Source organism: Chiroxiphia lanceolata, chromosome Z (genome assembly GCF_009829145.1).
Source record: "Chiroxiphia lanceolata isolate bChiLan1 chromosome Z, bChiLan1.pri, whole genome shotgun sequence".
In the NCBI taxonomy this organism is placed as follows: domain Eukaryota; kingdom Metazoa; phylum Chordata; class Aves; order Passeriformes; family Pipridae; genus Chiroxiphia; species Chiroxiphia lanceolata.
The window spans coordinates 26,149,621-26,171,923 of NC_045671.1; the positions used below are offsets into that span (position 1 = coordinate 26,149,621).

Genomic DNA, 22,303 nt, shown 5'->3' on the forward strand with positions numbered 1-22,303 from the left:
TTCTAATCTATTTTCACTTTTTAACTAGCTCACAAAGATAGCAGGAGTTTTCTGCTTTTCCAGTATGTGCTGAATCCACTACATAATTTCAGCTCAGCTCACAGTAGACCAGAATTCAAATGTTCAGACAGAGTGATTTATTTTTAGGGAGGAAAACAGGGAGCAGGCAAAGTTCAGTCTCGAAGCTTCGTGAAACTCTGTTTGTATTCAATAGCAACCAAAGCAGGGTATGCATTGTTGTCTTCTCATAGGTATTTCTCTTGGTTTGTGTTAGCATTTGCCAAATATATCATGTGGGAGGTTTTTAAGTGTGTTAGCTATAGGCATAGATATTTAGATTTTTTTATTTCAACCTTATTTATTGCTTGGGTGCTATACCTGATTTCTACCTTGTCAGAATTTCTTAGACTCATCACTCCTCAATTATGGGGTTTAAACCCATGAGTTGGCTTTTTGTTGTGCTAACCAGTCAGTTTTCCTTCAACCCAGCAGGTATGAGAGGGTGCAAAGAAGTATATGGATAACATTTTTTTTCTGGAAGCAACAGCAGGACAGCTTCCTCTTGTAATTCATGGGAAGACTTCAGTAAGGGGGCTAGTGTGTTGTATCTTAAAGGAGGTGAGATGACAAGTTTAGCAGTTAGTTTAACCATGCATGCACACAAGTAGAGAGTGCCTATGCTGCAATCTTGAGTAACTGCTACCAGCAGACATTGTGTGCCACTGGCCACGTCTTAAAGTACTAATGTTCCATAACTTGTCACAGAGCCCCTAGCTTAGCTCAAGAGGAGTACTGCCCTGTCCAGCAGGACAGAGGTCAGTACACAGAGTATGCATCAGGAAATTTTTCAGTTCTTTGGCTTGCTCATTTAGGGAGGGTGTCCCACAGTCCTTTTTTTTATTTTTTTCCTGCTGTTGATACCTGATGGACTTATCTCCACTGGCATATCTTAGCAGTTTGCTAGAAATTAATATTCTGGGTATATAGCAAGGAGTTGTATTTGTTTCTGTATATATTGTGGTGGTCAAGATGCCTTAACAGCAAATATAATTAAAATATATATCCATATATATGTAAGCTAGAATTAGAGCTGTGGATGAAGTTGTTTCCATATTATGTTATTAAAATGACAACAGAACAAGGGAGACTTTGCAGTATACATGGGTGGGGGCAGAAAGATACCACCAAATTATATCGATTTCAAGGAAGAAAAAAGGTAATTGCAGAGTGAAGCATGCTTTGAGTCTGTAGAGAGTTCTGATTACGGGAATACTGAGCACACATCTCCTGAAGTGATAAACATCCTTCCAGGCCACTTGCTCCACTAAATGCCCTGGTCTTTCAGTGACAAATTTACACAGAATTCTTTAATATGGTTTTACCTTGTGGTTGTCAAGCAAACTAGGTGACAAAAATGAGTGTAATTACTCTTGCTTCCATGACATAACCACATTGTTTTAGTTTACTAGTAAGTATATAAATGTAGGGGTTATCCATTGAAAAGGTAAAGCTGGTCTGTGGGTAGTCATGTCCACAACCCAAAATGGACTTCACTTATTTAAGTCTATAAATTGAATAACATCATAAATACTATTGTAGGTTATGGAATGCTCTTGTAAATATTCCTTACATGCAAGAGCATCTTAAATATTGAGGATATGAGATGTATTTGGAGGAACAATTGATCCTGTGTTCAGGAGTTCATGAGGGTTTTTTGTGGAATCACATTATAGTAATTTTTTGAGATCCTGATAAAATCCAAAAAGCATCCTCTTGAAGGAAGTATATATTAGTTCAGGTCAAGACATTCAAATTGCAGCTGCCAAAAGCAGGAATGAGAATTATTTTTCACAGAATCATTTAGATAAGAAAAGACCTTTAAAGTTGTTGAGTCCTACCATTAACCTAACACTGCCAAGACCACCACTAAACTATGTCCATAAATGCCACCTCTGCATACCTTTTAAACAGCCAGGGTTATTGACTCAACCACTTTCTTGGGCAGCCTATTCCAGTGCTTGATAACCCTTTTGATGAAGAAATTGTCCCTAATCTCTAATCTAAACCTCCCCTAGTGCAACTTGAGACCGTTTTCTCTCATCTTGTCCCTTGTTACCTGAGAGAAGGAACTGACCCCACCTTGCTACTCCTTTCAGATACTGCTGGAAAGCAATAATATCTCCCCTGCACCTCCTTTTCTCCAGGCTAAACAACCCCAAATCCCTCAGCTGCTCCTTATAGGACTTGTGCTCTAGGTCCTTCACCAGTTTTGTTGCCCTTCTCTGGACTTGCTCCAGCACCTCAATGTCTTTCCTGTAATGAGGGGCCCAAAACTGAATAGAAGATTCAAAGTGCAGCCTCACCAGTGCCAAGTATAGGGGAATGACCCCTGTCCTAGTCCTTGTGGCCACACTATTTTTGATACAAACCAGGATGCCATTGGCCTTCCCCCAGCCTATAACGCTGCCTGGGGTTGTTGTGACCCAGGGGCAGGACCCAGCACTTGCCGTTGTTGGACCTCATACCGCTGGCCTTGGTTCATTGATCCCCCTGCAGAGCCTTCCTACCCTCCAGAAGATCAACACTCCCACCCAACCTGGTGTCTTCTGCACGCTGACTTAGGGTGCCCTCGATCCCCTTGTCCAGGTCATTGATAAAGATAATAAACAGAACGGAATATCACTGCCAGCTGCCAGCTGGATATACCTCCATTCACCACCACTCTCTGGGCCCAACCATGCAGCTGGTTTTTTAGCCAGTGAACAGTGCACCTGTCCAAGCCATGGGAAGACAATTTCTCCAGGGTGATGTTGTGCGAAACACTGTCAAAGGCTTTATTAAAGTACAGGCAGACAACATCCACAACCTCTCCCTCATCCACTAAATGTGTCACCCTGTCGTAGAAGGAGATGAAGTTGCCCAAGCAGGACCTGCCTTTCACAAACCCCTGCTGGCTGGCTCTGATCCCCCTGGGTTTTCCTGTGTTTGCTATGTGATGCTCCATGACCTTCCCTGGCACTGAGGTCAAGCTGACAAGCCTGTAGTTCCCTGGGTCTTCCTGGCCCATCTTGTGGATGGTTGTAACATTTTTCAACCTCCACTCAACTCAGATCTCCCCAGTCTACCAGGACTTCTGGTAAATGATGAAAAGTGTCTCATCAAGCTCTTCCACCGGGTTCCTCAGTACTCTTAGGTTGATCCCATCCAGACCCACAGACTTGTGTGTATCTGAGTAATGTAGCATGTCAGTGACCATTTCCCTGTGTATTATGGGGGCTTCAGTCTGCTTCCCATCCTGGTCTTCCAGCTCAGGGTGCTGAGTTCTCACAGAAAAACTGTTCTTGCTATTAAAGACTGAGTCAAAGAAGGGCTTAAGTACCTCAGCCCTTTCCTCATGCTTTGTCACTGTGTTTCCCTCTAGCATGCAGTTAAGGATGGAGATTCTCCTTAGCCCTCCTTTTATTGTGCATGTGTTTATACAAACATTTTTTATTGTCTTTTACATCAGTACACAGATTAGGTTCTAGTTGGCCCTTATCCCTTCTGATTTTCTTCCTGAATGATCTCATGACATCCTTGTAGTCCTCCTGAGCTAGCGGCTGCTTCTTCAAAAGGTGGTAAACTCTCCTTTTTTTCCAAGTTCAGCTAAAGCTATCTGTTCAGAGATGAACAGATCTCTTTTAGGTGGGTGCCACCTTTTCTTGAGAAAAATTCAAGCATGAAAAACCACCCCCAAGTGAATTTTTTAACATACCAACAGTGATACCTGGAATCCTTAACAGAATGTTGCTGATACTTTTTTGAGTACCTTTCTCTGGCAGTGGACCCAAGAGAGCTTTCAGTGTGAAGAGAAAATGAGGAGATTAAGCTCTGTCTTTCTGTATCTGTCAACACTTTAAATTTGCCACTGCCAGGGAAAGGAGGAATAGGGCTGTTGAGAACTGTGACAACTAAAGTACTTCACTGAAATTATCACAAAGGCTACAATTTCTTACAGTGTGTACCTAAATTTCACAGCATCTAAAATTGTTATCCACTGCTTTCTTTGTTAAAAAAAAAAAAAAAGGCACGTTTTAGTTGCCAGTATGATAGCAATGTAGTTTGAAAAGCTATTATTAAAAAACTCTGTGTAATCCTCCATCTCTGACCCAGGCAACAAATGCTCACTCTATACCCCTACGAAGTTATGAAATAAAAGCTTCGACATCCCATGACCCACACTCTACTGTATACACATACTGTGTGTATAGATATGCCGATTATCCTGTCCTTCTTAATGATTGTGGTCTTACTGAGATTTTGAGTGATCCTTCCTGGCCTAGATATCTGGCAGGGGTTTGAAGCTGCATAGACATCTATAATCTTAGTAGTTGCCCAAGATGAGGTGAACTAACTGGGGTAAATTACAGGTGAAGGAGTCAGGCTGAATGCAGATTTTCCCAAGAATGGTATTATTAGACAAATGAGAAACAGAACGGATTTACTTCATCCTTCTTTGAGGTGCAGAACAAATGGGATTTAGCTGAACGGTTCTTTAAAACTTATTTCCTCCAATCTAGCTAAAGGGAATGTTAGTGGAAAACCGTAATGTTCTGTTATCTAGGTGGGACTTTCTGCATGTGCAGCTTAGAAAAGGTAGTTCACTCTTGAGGGCTGTGCGTGTCAGTGCTCAGAATGTAGCTTCAAGAATAAAATCTTACTTCTTTACAAGAGCTTCTCATTAATGATTTTATCTGTAACTACTGACTTTCACTGGTACAAGAAGTATATGTCTGCAGATGTGACACTCAATCAGCTTTTCAGTTTCTATATTTATTAATACATTTGCTACTGCTTTTGAAAAACTTGAACAATGGACATTTGGAAATACTGGACTAGTACATAAGTCTTGACAGTCCATTAATGTCCACCTGTATATAAAAAATAGAACTTTTGATTCTAGCGCTAGTAATTTCCAAAGGATGCTGTGCTCTTTTGAAAATCTGTCCTACAAAGTAGATGTATATAACTTTTCATCTATCAACCTTGTCTGGCATTATAAATGGCTAAACTCCTGACTAGTTTCCAGCATTTTCTTCCGGTGGTTTCTCTTCTATATACCTTTCTCTCTTTATCTCTTCTGACAACTCATTTCTGCTTGTCTGCTTGTTCAAATCAAAGTTTTAAATAGTAGTGCTTACCTGCCTCCTTTTATCTGTGAAATATCCATTAGACTTCTGACATACAATAATAACTTATTGTTCAGTTTTGTTATAATGGCGTGCAAATCTGTAAAAGTTGCTAAGGAAATTAGAACTGTTGAATTTGCACTCTTAATGGGAAATCTGTAGATTTCGAATGCACTCCACACACGATCATCAGTGATTTTTGAGAATGTGAAATAGAAAAATAATGTATTTCTGAAGGTAACTAGAGGATAGATTTAAAATAAACTTGGTCAAAAAGTCCTCCGACCTGGTTGTGTGACGTGGGAAAAGAGATGTAATGAATTATCATAAGTTTAGCAACTTCTTAAAAAAAATTCTTAGCTGGGACAACATTGAGTCTCTGAGCTGAATAATATGCTACTCATATTGGGCTGGTACAATTATTTTTTGCAGCATTAGAAAATTGTCTTCTGTGTAGTTGAACTTACTACTCTGCAATTTGTGTCGTGTGATCATTGACAGACAATTCTAAAAAAATTCTGGAATGCAAGTTTGAGAGCTACATGACATGTCTCTGAGGAAAAAAAATCTTAGGATTCTTTTCCTGGTTTGGTAGATCTGTATAAATTGTATAGCATTTTTCATTCTTCATCTGTGAAATACTCCAATAAGTTAAATATGTATATGTGTTTTGAAGAATTTACTTTGAGTTCATGTGAACAGAGAAATTTATTTTAACTCATTTTTGTAACTGTGAACTTTTGCACTAGATTTACAAGTGCTGAAACACAGAATGCTGTGCTTTTTACATGCTCAGAATTGTTTGCATCTTCTGAATACGAACTCAATGAATTCCTGTTTTTAAACCTGTGGTCTTATTAAGTTAAAATCAAACTGTTTCAAAAACAAAGACTAAGTTCTGAGACTGCAGAGTGGTAGGGTTCATTTCACTGTTTGACTCCTGAAGATGCAATATTCTGATTCTAATCTAAAACTTGTTTTACAGTACTACAACTGTATTGATTTAAGGGAGTTAACTTTCACCATACTCCATCATGGGGAACGGGAATGATTTTTCTGTGGCTCTTGTTTTTTTTGTTTCCTGTTACAGCAGAAAGACAGGCAACTTAGTAGATAAGCATAAAAAAATAATATACAATGGAATATAGGCCTCAAATAAAAGTATTATCTTGACAACGTTTCCTTGTGTAATATCCTTTCCACTTTGTGATGGAATGCTTTATGGATCCTTATCAAGAATGGTTTTAGATGAGTTCCGGGTAATGCCCCCAAAGCTCAGCTGGAGAAACAAAATGGAAGATAATTCATTGCTTTGCAGTTTATGGTGAGATGTCTGACTTTACAGGGAGGGATGTGAGAGGCAGATATATTATACAATGCTTCTTGTGTTTGCAAAGAGAGTGTATGTCTTTTTCTGAGACCACAATGAGTACAGGTGCAATGAAGCCTGGTGGAACACAGTGAAATTCTTGGAATTGTACAGGAACTATTGAGATGAGGTGGGTCTGCTTGGAGTGGAGTATGAGTGATATTTCACTTCCCACCTCTTTTCTGAGGTAATCCAAGAATTGTAGGATTTTTTTATTTATTAATTTATGCTAATTGTTGTGTGTTTCAGAAGCAGATTATTTCTAGACTTGCTGGGGTGCAGGGGAGGAAGTGTTGGAAGAAGAAGCATTTTCCTTCATGAGTATATTACATCCTGAGGAAGGGGCAGGAGCAGCATATGAGCTGCTCTTTTTAGTCATCTGACTGTAACTGATTTACTGGGAGCCAATATACAAGTGGGCAGGATACGAGGCAGTAGTGTAGGATTCAGTCGCATCTGACTATAATGTAAACATAAGCAAGGATTTTCTGCTGCACTATAAAAGCAGCTCTTCATAGCAAATCAGATGTCCTGGTATCCTTGGCAACTTCAGCTTCCTACTGCTGAACATTGAGTTTTGTCCCGTAAGAGTATATTGTACGTCAAATTAAGGCTTTGTCAGTGTTCTCTGTACTGCATCTTATTGTGATGCCCAGTACCACCCTGGACATCTTAAGCTGCATTCTGCAATGTGTTTGGATTTTCTGGGCAGTTCTGCTTCTGTCAATTAGCAATGTGCATGTATTTGTGTTATTAATACTTTGCTGAAAGGAAATGCAACTGGATGGAAAGTAAGATGTTTTGATTTATTCAAGAATGCACGATCCAATTTGTCTTCAGTTTCCTTTTGTGAAAGTATATATTCATTTTGTAAGAGAAGATTCAGTAATATTTTAAGGATAACATACATAAATTAAGAGTATTTTTATACTCTGAATTCTGTGATTCAAGGTTAAATGTGTTGAATTACAGAAAGTATTCTGGTAGTCTGGTGATTTCACCAGAAAATTTTAATTCAAACCCAGAATTGCTCTCCTGGGAATTAAGTCTTCTCTTTCAAATGCTAATGCACTGTGCAAATTACTGTTCCTGTTTAGATGAAAATTTGACTGTGGCAAATTAGCTACCCCTCTCCTCTTAATTCAAATTGTCTTGGAATATATGAAACCTTATTTCGTGTTTCTAAAAATTTGCACCAACTAGTGTATGCTATCAGCTCCTGAAGGAAAAACGCAGTTTGGCAATCTGTTGAGGTCAGTGGTTGTTTCAGAGAGATTCCACAATTTATTTCTCCACTTCCACTTTAGTGGTGTTGGTAGATTATCCACTGTTTGCCAGCTGTGTTATGTTATTTGCTAGTATGGCCAGATTTTCTAAATTGGAGGTGTTAGTTGTAATTGCATCAGTTGTGCTCCTTATGAAATGATCATTGGTGAGTGGGACTGTGGAAGCTTAATCACTAGCACTCTGTTGAATGTTAATATTAGTTGAAGGAATGCTGGCACAGAAGACAACTTGCATTAAGTGCCTTTGCAGAATGGCCTTGGGAAGGCAGATGTTCCATCTGTCAGGACTATTCAGCCATACCTTTCCTGCCACAGGAGCCCCTTTCTCTCCTGGGTTGGTTCAGCAGGAGCTAACTCTTCCTGACAGTGTGGTCACCCTGTGCTTAGTTCTGCACTCTTTCCCATCAAACCATCTTCAGCTGGTTTCTGTCGGTAGAGAAAGCACTATCTCATCATAGGTATCCTAGTAGCAGTGAGATGGGATAGTAAATTTAACTCAGGTCCTAATTTAAGGGGAAAATTTAGAAACTGCAGGTTAACTGGAGTAAGCATGAGGACCATTGCTGTGCAAGCCAGATAATCAGGCCTGGATTTTTCCTACTTTTGCATGTTTTAAATCTAGGGACTAGAAACCCACTTGAAGTCTTACCAGTGAAAATCAGATGTAGTTAGTATGTTTTGTCTGTTGTGAGAAGTAACTGCTAATTTTGTGATTAACACAAGAATACTTGGTTGCTGTAAATTGAAATGAATGTACTATGAATTCAGTTTGCTGTGAAATGAATTTCAGTTTCTCAACTGTAAGAGGACAGAGGTGTTTTGGAGTTTTCAGTTTTGGAGGCCATGCATTAATTTTAAGTTATTTTTCAAAAACCATGACATTTCTAGGATAAAGGTTGAATTAATTCATTATTATAGCTTGTTCCATGCAAATTGTATTTCGATAGACTGATACTGAGGTCTGAACTATTCTTATTTACTTAAACAGTGCAGGGGATGATGGAAAATGAACAGTTTCTATTTCACAGTTTGATTTTAACAATAAGTATGAATCTGTGAACAAACACAAGATGATTGAGGGTATATGTAGATATGGAGGATAGGAAGGCCAAGTTTCCTGCAATTACAGAGCCCGAGTTCTCTCTCGTCAGTCTTTTCAGTATCTCTTTCTCTTTCATCTTCGAAACCTCAGGGCCAGATTATCAGCTTTCAGTCTGGCAGGAGGAGGATTAAAATATTTTACCAAGGCCCCTGTGCACTAAGGATAGAACAATACAGAAAGGATCTGTTTCAACAGGCACATTGTGGGGCTGAAGCCAAGCTTCTGCTTACCTTCTGCATTTTGCCGTTCCATCTCGCCAGGTTGCATGGACAACAGCATAGGGGAATTGGGAAGAACTCTCCAGTACAGAAACCTGCAGCAGCACAGTGAAATGGATTCTTACACAGTGTTTCTGGAAGAGTTCTGTGGGGTCATTTCACAGAATATTCTGAGTTCAGGGCTTTGTCTGCCAGTTAAAAAGATAAACAATTATATTAGTGTTGAGGAAAATAAAATGGTAGCTCCTGAGATTGTTCATGGGATTGGGATTATGCAGTTAAAACACTCTTCTGAAAAAAAAGGTACCACCCTGTTTGCTGTCTTGGTTAATGTTTGATGACAGCTGAATGCTCTGTGTTGTGGATTTTCTAGAATCATCCCCATGGAAATGGGTGGAAGCATGTTATGGGTATGGTAGACTTGAAAGTTATTTAACAAATTTCAAAGGAATGAAATGGTTCAGAAAAGGAAGAGGCTACTCTGCCTGTCTAAAAATTTACTTTAAATTATGCCAGTTGATGAATGTAAACCTCAGGTTTGCAAACAGTGCTATAAGAGAAAAATTTATACTTATTCAGATGGGTTAGTGGTGAATATGAGTGATCTTCAGGAAGGAACCACTTGCAGAGAATATTTCCGTTTAATACTGTATGCCATGGATTTATTTTTCTTCAACACCTCTCCAAGTTGTTTGCCTTATCTTTTTATGCATGTATCTTTTTATACATGGAAAAAGAAATCTCAATTCTTTATTGTATTGTTTATAGCTTTAGAGAAAGGTCTTCAGACTTGCTATGTATGGATTGTGAATCTCTTTAACCTTACAATGTTTCATCCGTCTCCACGATAGTAAGCCCACTGTAGGAGCACAGAAGTGAGAACTGCATTTAGTAATCTCCCACAGAAAATATTCTGATCTGATCAAAATGAATATTGATTTTCTTCATCCTAATCAGAGGAGTCCTACAGAATGCTCATGCGAAAGCATGACCGGGAGGCAAAAGCAGCTTTTAAAACAAGCTTAGTAGTCTAGGTTATCAATTGCAGGGTAGGACTGGGCATCTTCATCATCACAACTCTTCTGTCTTCTCTTGAGTCAGGGTAGATCACATCATCAAAACTTGGCAAGAGCCAGATGATCTGATGGAGTTGACCCCTGATTTGAATAGACAAGTATTGGTGTTCTTCTGTTTGAATATGGTTGTTTTCTGCAGCAATTTTAAACATTTGGCTACTGTAGGCTTTATACCTCCTCTAAAAGATGCCATATGGGCCACATTTTCCTATTTTCAAACATGTTCTTGAGATGCAATGACCAATGTTATTGTTATGCTATTAAATAAAATATTACTGTTTATGAACAATACTTTTAAATTAATTGATCCCTTCTTCACCAGTCATGTTCTACATTCACCAAAGACTGAATCAGATTTGAAAGGATGTGATTCCATTTAAGCTCCATAAAGATCAAACACTGAGCTGTAAGCTGACTGTTGAAAGGCAGAAAAGTGTACAAGCTAAAACTTTTCCTGCTGCTAGAGTCAGGAGGAATGAAGTAGTGAAGATTTTGTGCATGCAGAATATTAAGAAATGTTTTTGAGAGCTTTTTGGTTTTTTATGTATTGAACTTGAGAAGAATTTTTTTAAAGTGTTATTAAATACTTTTTTGCAGTCTCTACATCTTTTTTGTTCAACTACTGCCTTCCTCACAGAGCAAAAATCCCTCAAACTGAAAACTTTCTGTGTTTTTTTTTAATTAAATACTCATACATTCCAGTTTGTCCATGCCAATATTTTCTAAGATTTCCTCACTATCTAGCTTTCTGTCAGGGCAGAGACTCTGTAAATTAACATTGACTGATATTTGTAGTCACAGAATAATTTCACATTTTTCTACTGTAATCTTGACATGAAAGGCTACTGTATCCTTTATAGTATTGATTTAACTTCCAGGCTTCTTTTAGCCAGTTCCTGAAGATATGAGCCGGTTTATCTCTGTTGACTTCAAGAATTGCACCACAGCATTTTCTCTTTCCTCTGAATTCAGTAATAAATGTAGAATCAGAGAATGGCTTGTGTTGAAAGGGAGTTTAAAGACCATCTAGTTCCACCTCACCTACCATGGGCAGGAATGCCACTCACTAGACCAGGTTGCTCAAAGCCCCATATAGCCTGGCCTTGAACAATTCCAGGGATTGAGCATCCACAACATCCTAAGATCTAATCTAAATCTTTTAGAATTTAAAAGCGTTCCCCTTTATCCTGTCACTATCTGTGCCTGTAAAAGGTTGCTCACTCTCTTTTTTATGTCTCCTTCAGGTGCTGCAAGGCTGCTATAAGGTCTCCCCCAAGCTTTCTCTATTTCAGGCTGAACAGCCCCAGGTGTCTCAGCCTGTCTTCATAGGAGGGGTCTCCAGCCCTCTCCTCACAAAGATGATCATCTTTGTGACCCTCCTCTGGACACATTACTCCAAGTTGTGGCTCACGAGGACAGAGTAGAGGGACAGAATCACTTCCCTCGATTTGATGGCCAGTCCTCCTTTGATGCAGCCCAGGATATGGTTGGCCTGTTGGGCTGTGAGCACACACTGTTGGCTCATGTCCAGCTTTTCAGCCATGAGTCCTTCTTTGCAGGACTGCTCAAAATAAGTTTTTCTCTCAGTCTGTGTTCACGTCTGGGATTGCCCCAGTCTAGGTACAGCATCTTGCACTTGGCCTTGTGGAGCTTTGTGAGGTTCTCTTGGGCCCACTTCTGAAGTCTGTCAAGGTCCCTCTGGGTGGCATCTTGTTCTGTTGTGCCTACTGCACCACTCAGCTTGATGTCATTGGCAAACTTGTTGAGGGTGCACTTGATGCCAGTGTTCATGTTGTTGATAAAGATACTAAAGAGCACCAGTCCCAAGACAGGGTAACAAAAACAATGCTAATGACAGAGGGTACAAGAAAAGAAATAATTCACACAAAACCACCCCTTCCTGCCCCCCCTTCCCTCCTTTCCCCTGCCCCCATGAGGTGGTATAGAATAACCTCTGGGCCCTAGCCATGCCTCTTCCTGACTACTGCAAAAATTGACCCTGTCCTGGCCAGAACCAGCACACCATCACAGAAGGCCACTAGATTGGTCAGGCATGCTGTCTGTCTTGGATGTCCTCCTTGCCATGCACGTACCTTAACATTTCTTCAGTGAGGATCTGCTCCATGATATTCTGGGGCACAGAGGTGAGGCTCACAGGCCTGTATTTTCCTGTCTCTAGTTTCTCCTCATTTTAAAAATAGGCATAATGTTTCCTTTTTTCCAGTCACTGGCAACCTTGTCTGACTGCTGTGAATTTTCAAATATGACAGTGTGGCTTAGCAAAAGCACCAGCCAGTTCCCTCAGGATCTTGGGTTGCATCTCATCAGGCCCACAGGCTTGTACCTATTCAATTTCACCAAGTAGACACAAACCTGCACTTTACTTACAGTAGGAGGAGCTTTGTGATAGGATGAAAGACAACAGGTACCAACTGAAATACAGGAAATTCCTCAACACAAAATTTTTCTTCATTTAAGAAAAGACTTTTTCACAGTGAGGGTTGATGAATGCTGGACTGATTGCCCAGGGAGGCCTTGAAGTGTTCATCGTTAAAGATAGCTAGTCATGGTTGGAGCTGGGCTCTGAGCTGTGTGACAGTGGGAATGTGAAACTGGGCACTTAAGTTAGTAGGATTTTCAGTACAGTTGGGCGTGATTTTGTCCATTTCTCTGAAGAAGAAAATATGGTATGTAATTGAACAGGTTTGTAAGCTGAATGTAGATTGAACTTATACTATATGTTATTTGCAGCTGGTGTATGGGAATGTTTGAAGGATTGCCATATTCTGCTGTCTGACTTTTCATTATATGATTGAGAAAAGTGAGGTTGCATTTTTGCAATTTCCTCAGTCTAAGAAATGTGTCTAATCATTCCCAATAAGAAAATTGTAAGAATTATTTGTACAGTAAAAAGAGAATCTGAAATGATTATGCTCCTGTGAAAATAAAAGGTAGGAGCTCTGGTAGAAATCAACAAAAACTAGTATGAGTTTCCCAAACATTGTTTCTTAGACTAAGACATTGCGATGATACATGAAGAATGGGATTGTCATTTGTCTAGTTATTTGCATGAGAACTCTAATTTTCCGTATGAGCAATTCCATTAGCTATTCTAGAGAGGCTGTGAGATTTTTTTCTTGTGCAAGGTGCAAAGGGAGCAATTCACGCTGGGCTTTTGTTCTTGGAAAATTAATGTTAGGCTTGACATTGTTGATAGATTGTTTGTTTTCAGGAAATTTTCTCTATTCCATGATGCATTTTAAAAGTTTGTTTCAAGACACTTAGCCAAGAACCTTTTTTGCACTTTTACAAGAAATAGATAGTGGAAGAAGTATCATAATGACGGTAACCATTTTGACAGTCATCACTGAGAAGAGAGCATTAAAAATACAGTGTCATTTAATTTAGTGTCAGAGCTATGATAGTATTTAGCAATTTCTGTCCCCTGTGAAGTCATAATTATTCCACTGCAGCAGCCATCCTTTCCTTCTCCCCCTCCCTCTCCTAGAAATATTGGGAAAGGTAATACAGTAATGCCATCTACTACTCCAAATATATGCTGAAGTTGAACAAATATATCTCTCTGTGTTTGTCACAGCAACCTCTGTCAGACAAACACAGAGGGCATACTTTAAATCTGTCCGCTTTACACAGCACTCAAGGAGGGACAGAGACTGTACTGACATGGAGGAAAGTGTGTTTCTGTGAAAATCCAGCTTTTAGTTTCCTTTATCCTGTGTTGAATCAAGTTCATGGATTAAGATACATGTGGTTAAAATCCATTTGTAAAGGCTGGATTTGGCTAGAATGATATATAACAAGGTAATGTCCCAGTAAGAATCACTGTGATGCACTTTTGCTCCCACATTTTAAGTTCTTTGTCATGATGATTATTTCACTAAGTCCTTATACCTGAGTCCTTGTCTTTATCTTTTTTCTTCCCATCTAAACCTCTTATCAGTTAGCTCAGATAATATAGTCACTGAGTAAGTCCTCTCACACCTAGGAGAATATCACTAAATTAGTGCTGATTTACATGACTAGTCTTATGATGTAGTCACTATGAAGTAGAGACACCTTTGTTGGTGTGAGTGTTTGGCAGAGATAGCTTCCAAAGAGTTGGTGAGTCCAGATATGACCCAATCTTTTTCTGGTCCTTTTTTTCCTCAAGCGGACAGTTGCTCTTATGGGTGTCTGGTCAGTGTGAAAATGAGTCACTTAGGTCATACTGAGCCATATGGGGCCAAAGAAACCATTAATGATGCAGTTACTGGTGCTATGACATGCTGAACAAGTCAGGCACAAAATTTGGTCAAAACACCGGAAAAAGATGCTTCATATCTTATGGAAAAAAAATTTTCCACCAAATTTTTCTTTGTCAACGTTTGGATTCTTTCAATGTTTCTCCTTCAGCTAAGCAAAGAACTCATTGATGTTCTCACTATTTATGGTTTGATCCATGTATGTTTTGGTCAGCAGAGTTAACATCTAACAAAAATGTGCTGTGATTAACAAAACGTGTTACTTGAATATGTAAAAGAGAAAGTGTTGCACATATGCAATTGCCCTTTCCTGCACAATATTTTCAATATGCGTTAGAAATTAATTTTGGTGGAAGTGTATCACAGCTGCTGGTAGCTGTCTGATTTATGCATACGTTGCCTTGCCAGTGTAGCATCAAGCTTAAAAGAGAGTGTTTCTTTGGTCAGTATTTCATTTTCATGAAGGCTAACATTAGCATTAGCCTATTAGTAGGATTATAAAACTTGAAACACACATGGTAATAAATCTCCTCCAATTACCAAGTTGTAAAAGCAGTTTACTGCTAATTTCAGTGCAGTGGCTCACTCACTGATTGGAGAATCCATCCTTCTTTGTAAATAGAGCAGAGATTGCCTAAGGCTGGGTCCACCTGCAGAGGGAGAGGTTGTCCAAGTGAAATGGCCTGATGGAAAAGTGTATGATGTGAAGTATTTGGGAACAAACACAACTTATATGTATCAGGTGAGTATCTATATTTATTGCCATATGCTTGCATTGGAGCAGCCAGCCACACCTTCAAAGATGAAGAGGGCTGAAGTTTGAACTCTTATTGTAACTCTTAGTGCATTTAAATTAGTATATAAAACTGTCTAACCCAGTAGCAAATGCTGTGCACTCTTTGGGAGTTGAAGTTACAAAATCAATAAAATTGTTTAATAAGAAATCAGGTGAACAGGTGGAACATTAAAATTGAAACATTATATTTGTTATTTTCTGCAGGTTATTTATTTTTATTTTATGTCAGGTAATTGTATGATTAATGATATAAAATTAAATATTGGTATGTGCCTACAATGAACCATTTCATAAGAGGATGGAAGAGAGGACAGTAAAAAGAAGAGCATAAATAGGCCCACTTTCTTTTTTCTGAGACACTTATGAATTAATTAATCTAAGGAGCGTTGTATCCTCAGCAAAGGCAAAAGGGAACTGAACAGTGAAGGCAAGGCTAAAAAGCTGACTTCTGATTTCAGTCACAATAATTGTTTTTTTATGTGCTTGCCTTTGAGAAAAATCAGTCAGCAGCTTTGAGTACTCAGGTGAATGGTAGAAACTGCAATAAAACAATCACAATAATAATAGCAATTCTGAAAGAATGAGAATCTAGATACATTTCATTTATATATATATATATGTAATAATTTTCACTTATGTAACTCCTTTCATCAAAGGGCCTCACATTACTGTACCAAAATGGCAAATTTACTATTATATCTGTAGATAAATTAAAGCACAGGGAAGCTAAATGACTTGCTGCATTGACCTTCTCACTTTCCCAGTGACTTGCAATTGAACTTGAGTCCTCAAATGCCTAATCCCTTGAGGGGATCTGAATCTTAGCTCTTCCCTTGTATTTTGTAGCTGTGTTATATTGTGAAGGTGGAAAGTTCTTTATAAAGTATGAATATTATTGTTCTATAGTAACATTAATCTTCAAATAATTTAGTCTTATGAACAGTTGGTCTTTGAGGAATACTGTGAGGTAGATTAGATGAATGTTGTTATCTTTCATATTTGAAGGAATATGACATAAACGACTTTGTCTTATTTTAGACCTCTTGAACAACATGATGAAATCAATTTTGTTTAAAGAAAATAGATAAGCGTTTGGAGATTCAGCAAGATTTAGAGTTCCTCAGTATAACAGACGTGTGGGAGATTACTGTAAATTGCCTTGTAACAACCTCTATAATGGGGGGGAAATGACAAAGTTTAAAGGTTAGAGGCAGTCCAGGTTGCAACACGTAGGACTGCGGAGACAGTCAAGCATTTCAGTCTGCAGGATGGAGAGGAGGCTGCCACGTGGCCACAGGTTACAGAAAGTCTATGACGTGACGGGTGCAAGGTTAACTTCAAGACATATTAATTGTTCTTCCTGTGATCTTTCTGCAGTCTGTCTGAAAGCTCCCAGGGCCCATGCATACTCCAGTTTTATTCTGGTGTGATCTCTGTTGCAGACTCTTACTGAGCCTTTTGAGTGATCTCTTAGATCTAATAAGGCAAACCTGGATAAATCTGTGTATTGTCCTCGTGTTTGTGAAACATTTGTACTAAATGTGCCGATACTTGAACATGCAGGAGTTATGACACAATGCACTACAATTTGTGTCATCCAGTTTAACATTTGCCAGCCTTTGACATATACACAATCCCTAAGCAGGTGTTCAACTGAAATTGTTAATGTGTTCTAAATTGATTTTGTGATCATTTCTGATATTGAGGTTCACTAATAAGGTTTGAGTTTCATTTGAGATTATTAAATTATCCATTCACTCTATTAATTGCTTTCTAACAGTTTCAACTCTCCTTTTAATCTATGATGGTTCTAATAAAATGAAATCTCACGGAGAGAATAACACTACACAGACACGGTACAGCAGCAGAAGTCTAAATAAAATAACTTGCTTGATAAAATTGATGATTTGAAATGTAGGATCTGCAACTGAATTAAATTGAAGCTATTAGAGATGGTGGGTTTATAGTTTGCATGAATCATGATACTGCTGAAGTCTTAGGGAAGCTCTTGTTGTGTTTGCTGTCAAAGGTAGGCAAGTTATATCCAGTGTGATATGCTGAATTAAAGCTGAAGAACTTCCAGTTACTCTTCATTGTAAATGTGCAATATATTTCATAGTGGGAGCATGACAGATTCTCTGGTATGAAGCAGTTTCATCCTACTGCATACTACAAGTGAAAACAAATACATTGACCATACAGGAGTGGATTTTATGATCACATGGAGTGGCAGAGTTCATTTCCTACCCAGTTCTTCCACTAGTGATGCAAAAATCATTATTACCAACTGTATTATGCGAAAATGTACTACCAAATGTATTGTGCAGGAAAGGAGCAGGAGTAGCAGAAAGACTGTTCCTGCATCCTGGTGAAAAATACCTAATCTGCCATCATCTTATTAAACAAGCTTAAGGCAAATTGGCTGTTAATTTCCTATGACATACTGCTGACAGACTAGGCCTGTGAGGTTAGTAACAGAAACAGAGAAGAGCAAGGATGACTTCTGTGACTTTGTTATCCATCCGTGTACTCTGTGCATTTTAAATGCATACCAGATTTGTGCATCCCTGTTAGTTGCAGTGAAAGAAATTGCTTTTAAAGAAGCTAATAGATCATAGTGTGTATCCTGGCTTTTGAGAATGGATATATTATGTCTGATTTTTCAGCTGTTCACGATTAATCTGACATATCCAGTCATGGCAAGCTTTTAATTTTAAACTACAAACCCAGTCCATTTACAAGATCAAATGCATGATTTTTCAGTTTTATCTGTAGTAATACTTTTGATAAGTCATTGTTCTCTTATGTTTGTATTTGGACTTATTTTTCTAGTCAAGTGTTCTGTTGACATTCACATGGTCTCATAAAGTCAAGGAAGGATGTGGAATGGGACTTCTTCTAATTTTATACCAAACTTTAAAGTACAGTTTCTGTAGGAGCTAAAACTGCAGTCACAGATAATAGCTGAAATTCACAATTGTTAGATTAAGTATTAAAATAGAAAAAAAATCAGCAGCTACTGAAAAAGCTTAAATGCTTCAAAGCCTCAGCATTTTAACATTCCCCACACCTAGTTACATTTCCTTTCTCATTTTCTGCTAACGGGGTTCATATTGGATTAAATCTAAACCTAAGCATGATAAAGCTTTTCATCTTCTGAACAGAGCATTTAGAAGAAATTCCATCAGATTCAATAAAATTCTGTTAACTGGTATTTCCTTAGTTGTCACTCACACTTTCTTTTGACGTGGTCTTCCTCAACCTTGAATCACAGGATGTTAAAATTATTTTTTTATTTATTAGAAGCAAGTAGAAAATTAGAGACAAAAAGAACATGAAGACATTTTAATATGTCACTCCTGCCTGTCTTGTTACTGTTCAGCATTCCTAACCTTAACAAATTTTAATTTATTGTATTTGTGTCAGTGCTGATTTTGAAGACTCTTTGCTTAGATATTAATTTCAATTTAAGAATGTGTTGCATTTCTCAAGAAATAACATTTTTTTATGTTTTAACCTAATTTTGCTGCCCTAAAATAGATAGAAAAAATATTTTTATATACATCTTTTCTGTTTGCATATGTATTTTTAGGTGAAGACATTTCCAGAAACTTGCTGCAAGATTTAAATTATGATTTTATTTTTAAATACCCATTTTTTCAATTAGGTTGAGTTTGAAGATGGTTCTCAAATAGTAATGAAGAGAGAAGAAATATATACACTAGATGAAGAGCTTCCTAAGAGAGTAAAAGCACGTCTTGTGAGTATTTGCTGATAATAACTTTATAATATGTATATGCTTAAAATGCCAATAACACTATCCTTGGCTTTATTTTGGGTTTTCAGTTTAAGCTGGACAAGTGTTTTGTGAGCCTATACTAATAAGAGTGGCTAAATCAGCGCAATTAGGAGACGTGTCCATTTGCTAGTGAGAATGGTTAGTTGTTCTTCCAGTACAGGCAAATGCGGTTGTCAAACATAATTCTTTTCTCCTAAGAGGGACATCATGTTTGATCATCTGTCAGATCATGAATGATCAAGTTAGTAAACATTCGAATTGACAGACATTCTGTTCTTTCAGTATGCTTATAACATGTATAATTTTTAAAAAAACTCTCCAGCTTCTCAGACCTTTGTGATTTTAAAAGCCTTGAATTTAATAAAAATGCACTTAAGTTCATGTAAGAAACAATGTGACGGATCAGAACTCAATATTGTCACTGGCAGGACTCACTAGCAGGACTCACTGGCAGACATTTTACTAGTCTTTGGTTTAAAACGAAATCTTTACTACTTTTTTAAGTTTCCTGCAGTTTCAAACAACATCCACCATTTTTATGTATGTATGTAATTTTTATGTATGTATGTCATGTGAGAAAGTGTTGGGGTTCATGAAGAGCATGACACTTAAAGGTTGTAAAGGGAAAGTTCTTCCATACACTTATTAGAGGAGGTGACTGCTTTTACCTGTCTTAGGGCACTGCTTTCTAATGCAAAATGCAGTGGTCAGATATTCTGGATTAAGAAACCTTTTTGTTGATGAATTTGGGATAAGTGCAGAAATCTTTCAGTGTTCTGACTGTCTAGGGTTAAGATAGATGTCTTGGAAAATGTTAAATGAACCATCTGGTTATATTTAATGGGGTTTTTCATTATACTCAGAAAGCATACCATTGCCATTTTTTTGTTTTAGAGACTACATGGAAGAACCATCTCTAATTAACTGCATGCTCTGTAGAATGCAAATTGTTGCATTTCATTCAGGATAATAATAATTGGGTTTAAGCTATTGGTTTTTAAATGTATTTTTACAACTCAATATTTCTTTCTTTCTTTTTTATTTGACACCATTAACTTCATTGGGGAGTTAGCTATAGCTTAAAAACATTAAATTTGGTCAACTGAATAAAACACTCTACAGCCAGTGCATGATTTTCTTTGCATGATTTTCTGCTAGTGCATTTTCTGTTTTTCTGCTAGTGATTTTCTACTACTTTGCACAATTTTCTACTAGTGCCTCCAATTCTAGAAATATGTAGGTTAGTCCTACAAGTATGCCCAACACCTCCTTCCCCTCCTCATGCTGAACATAGTGGAAGTTAAACACAACTTATGATACTGTTTCTGTCTGTTGGAAGAAATTATGCCAGTTCCTTCTAAATGATGCTTTTCTTAATCTTTGGAATTTTTCCATTACTCCAGCAGTGAAAGTTGGTCCAAAATATTCTGCCTTTGGTTTTTACCAAGTGGCTTGCTGTTTGTTGCCCCACTGCTGTGTTAATGTGGATTCCCAACTGTTTTAAAGTTTGCTGACAAATAACCAAATGGTAACTCTGATTCTTTGCAAGTTAGGCAGTGTGCAGGTCTCTTTTCAGGGGTCCATGCCATTGTACCTTGCATTTAAAACATTTCTGAATCACACAAAGTGGTGAATAATACTTGATACCTCTAGGATCACACCTGCCCAACAGTTGCATTGCTTCTGTGTTGCTGGGGTTTTTTTCACCTAGAATTAGAAGGATTGTGTGGTTTCTGGATAAAAGCCAAAACTACCAACTGGTGTTAGTGACATGTTTCTAAGGAACACTATAGACTTAGAGAATTAAATAATGAATGGTACATCCAAAATACGGAACAGTTAAAATTGTATTTATATGTATGTGTAATTAATATGTATGTGTAATTAGTGTCTGGTTTTAGTCTACAGCCTCTGACATGAGATTTGAAGACACATTTTATGGATCAGATATTATCTTGGGAGAGAAGAAGAGGCAGAGAGTATTGAGTTCTCGCTTTCAGAATGAATATGTGGATGATCCGGGATACCGCACATTCTTAAAAAGCTCATTCCAGAAGAAATGCCAGAAGGGGCTCTAAAGGCAGCAGATGAAGAGAGAGGGATGTTGATTAAAAAGCATGCAGCATTATTTGCAATTGGTTTTTATTTAATTGAACACTCTGTTTTCCATTCAACTAATCTATACACCGTCCTCATAAACTGAAGTACTTGAGTTCTGATTTCTTCAGTTAATGTATTAAAGATTTTGTAATGTTTTGCATTATAGAACTAGGGGGAAAACCAAGAGAGATTACGACAGGATGTACTGAAGAAAAGTTTCAGTCCTGCTGTCCTAGCTTTTTGGCAGAGGGATGGAGCCTAGAGCTGTGAGGGCGTGGCTAAATTGCTGTTCTGTACCACCCACTTCATCTGCGGGGGGTGCGGCTTCAGGGGGAAGAACAAAAGGCACGCACATGGGAAGTACGCTGTTTTCATTATGTTTCTTCCCTGGGGAAGCTACTGGGGCCAGCACTGTGGACTCTGAAAACAGTGAACACATCCAAGATGTGGCTCCAAAAAAACTGCGCTTGCAGCTGAGATGCAATTCCAAAGAGGTGGCACCACGCAGAATTGAACCTGCAGAGCAGAGCAGTCTGGAAGAGGCCAGCGTGGCACAGCAGAGACAATCTGGCTTTTGTCATAGTTTTTTGTTTTCTTGGGCTCAGGGATGGGGAATGCTGGCTGTGGAGAGTATCCACAACCTTGTCTTTCTCCCAGGAGGCTATGTGGTGCTACGTATGGAGAGCGTCCACCACCTGGCCTTTGTCTTGGCGGCCTCGTGGAACTAAGTCAAGATAGTGAACACCTCTCATGTGTAAAGCACCTTTTCTGTACTTTTATCATTAATATTTTTCTGTTACTGCATGTTTCTTATTGCACTGCTGTTTGTTTTCAGTAAATTGTTACCTCAGTCCATAGTCTCTGCCTTTGTCCCTCTCTCACCTGAGAGTGGTGAGGGCAAGAGGAGCAGCTTATTTGGAGTTCAATTCCCAGCTTGTTTTTCAAACTACCACACCTGCTCACATTGAAATAAGTGGTAAAATTCCCTTTGGATTATAAGAAGAGATTCACATTCTGAAAAGGAGACATTTTAGTAAACAGAGATAATGTCAGTGGCTAATTTTTTTCTGCACCTAAGTTCAATAATAACAGTTTTTATAAAACATTTTTAAAACAAATACAGATAT

At 38.2% G+C, this 22,303-nt stretch overlaps 1 protein-coding gene across 5 annotated transcripts in view; it reads left to right on the forward strand.

Annotated features, from left to right (window-relative positions):
• The window catches only part of KDM4C (lysine demethylase 4C), a 257,803-nt gene extending 236,599 nt beyond the window's left edge, over positions 1-21,204 (forward strand). For all 5 annotated transcript variants that reach the window (XM_032674844.1, XM_032674848.1, XM_032674847.1 and 2 more), the window contains 3 exons: positions 15,104-15,223; positions 18,945-19,037; positions 20,978-21,204. In XM_032674844.1, coding sequence (XP_032530735.1) covers positions 15,104-15,223; positions 18,945-19,037; positions 20,978-21,154 — 390 coding nt within the window. In that variant the 3' untranslated portion in view covers positions 21,155-21,204. The remainder of the gene's footprint in view (positions 1-15,103; positions 15,224-18,944; positions 19,038-20,977) is intronic.
• Positions 21,205-22,303: the final 1,099 nt, after the last annotated feature.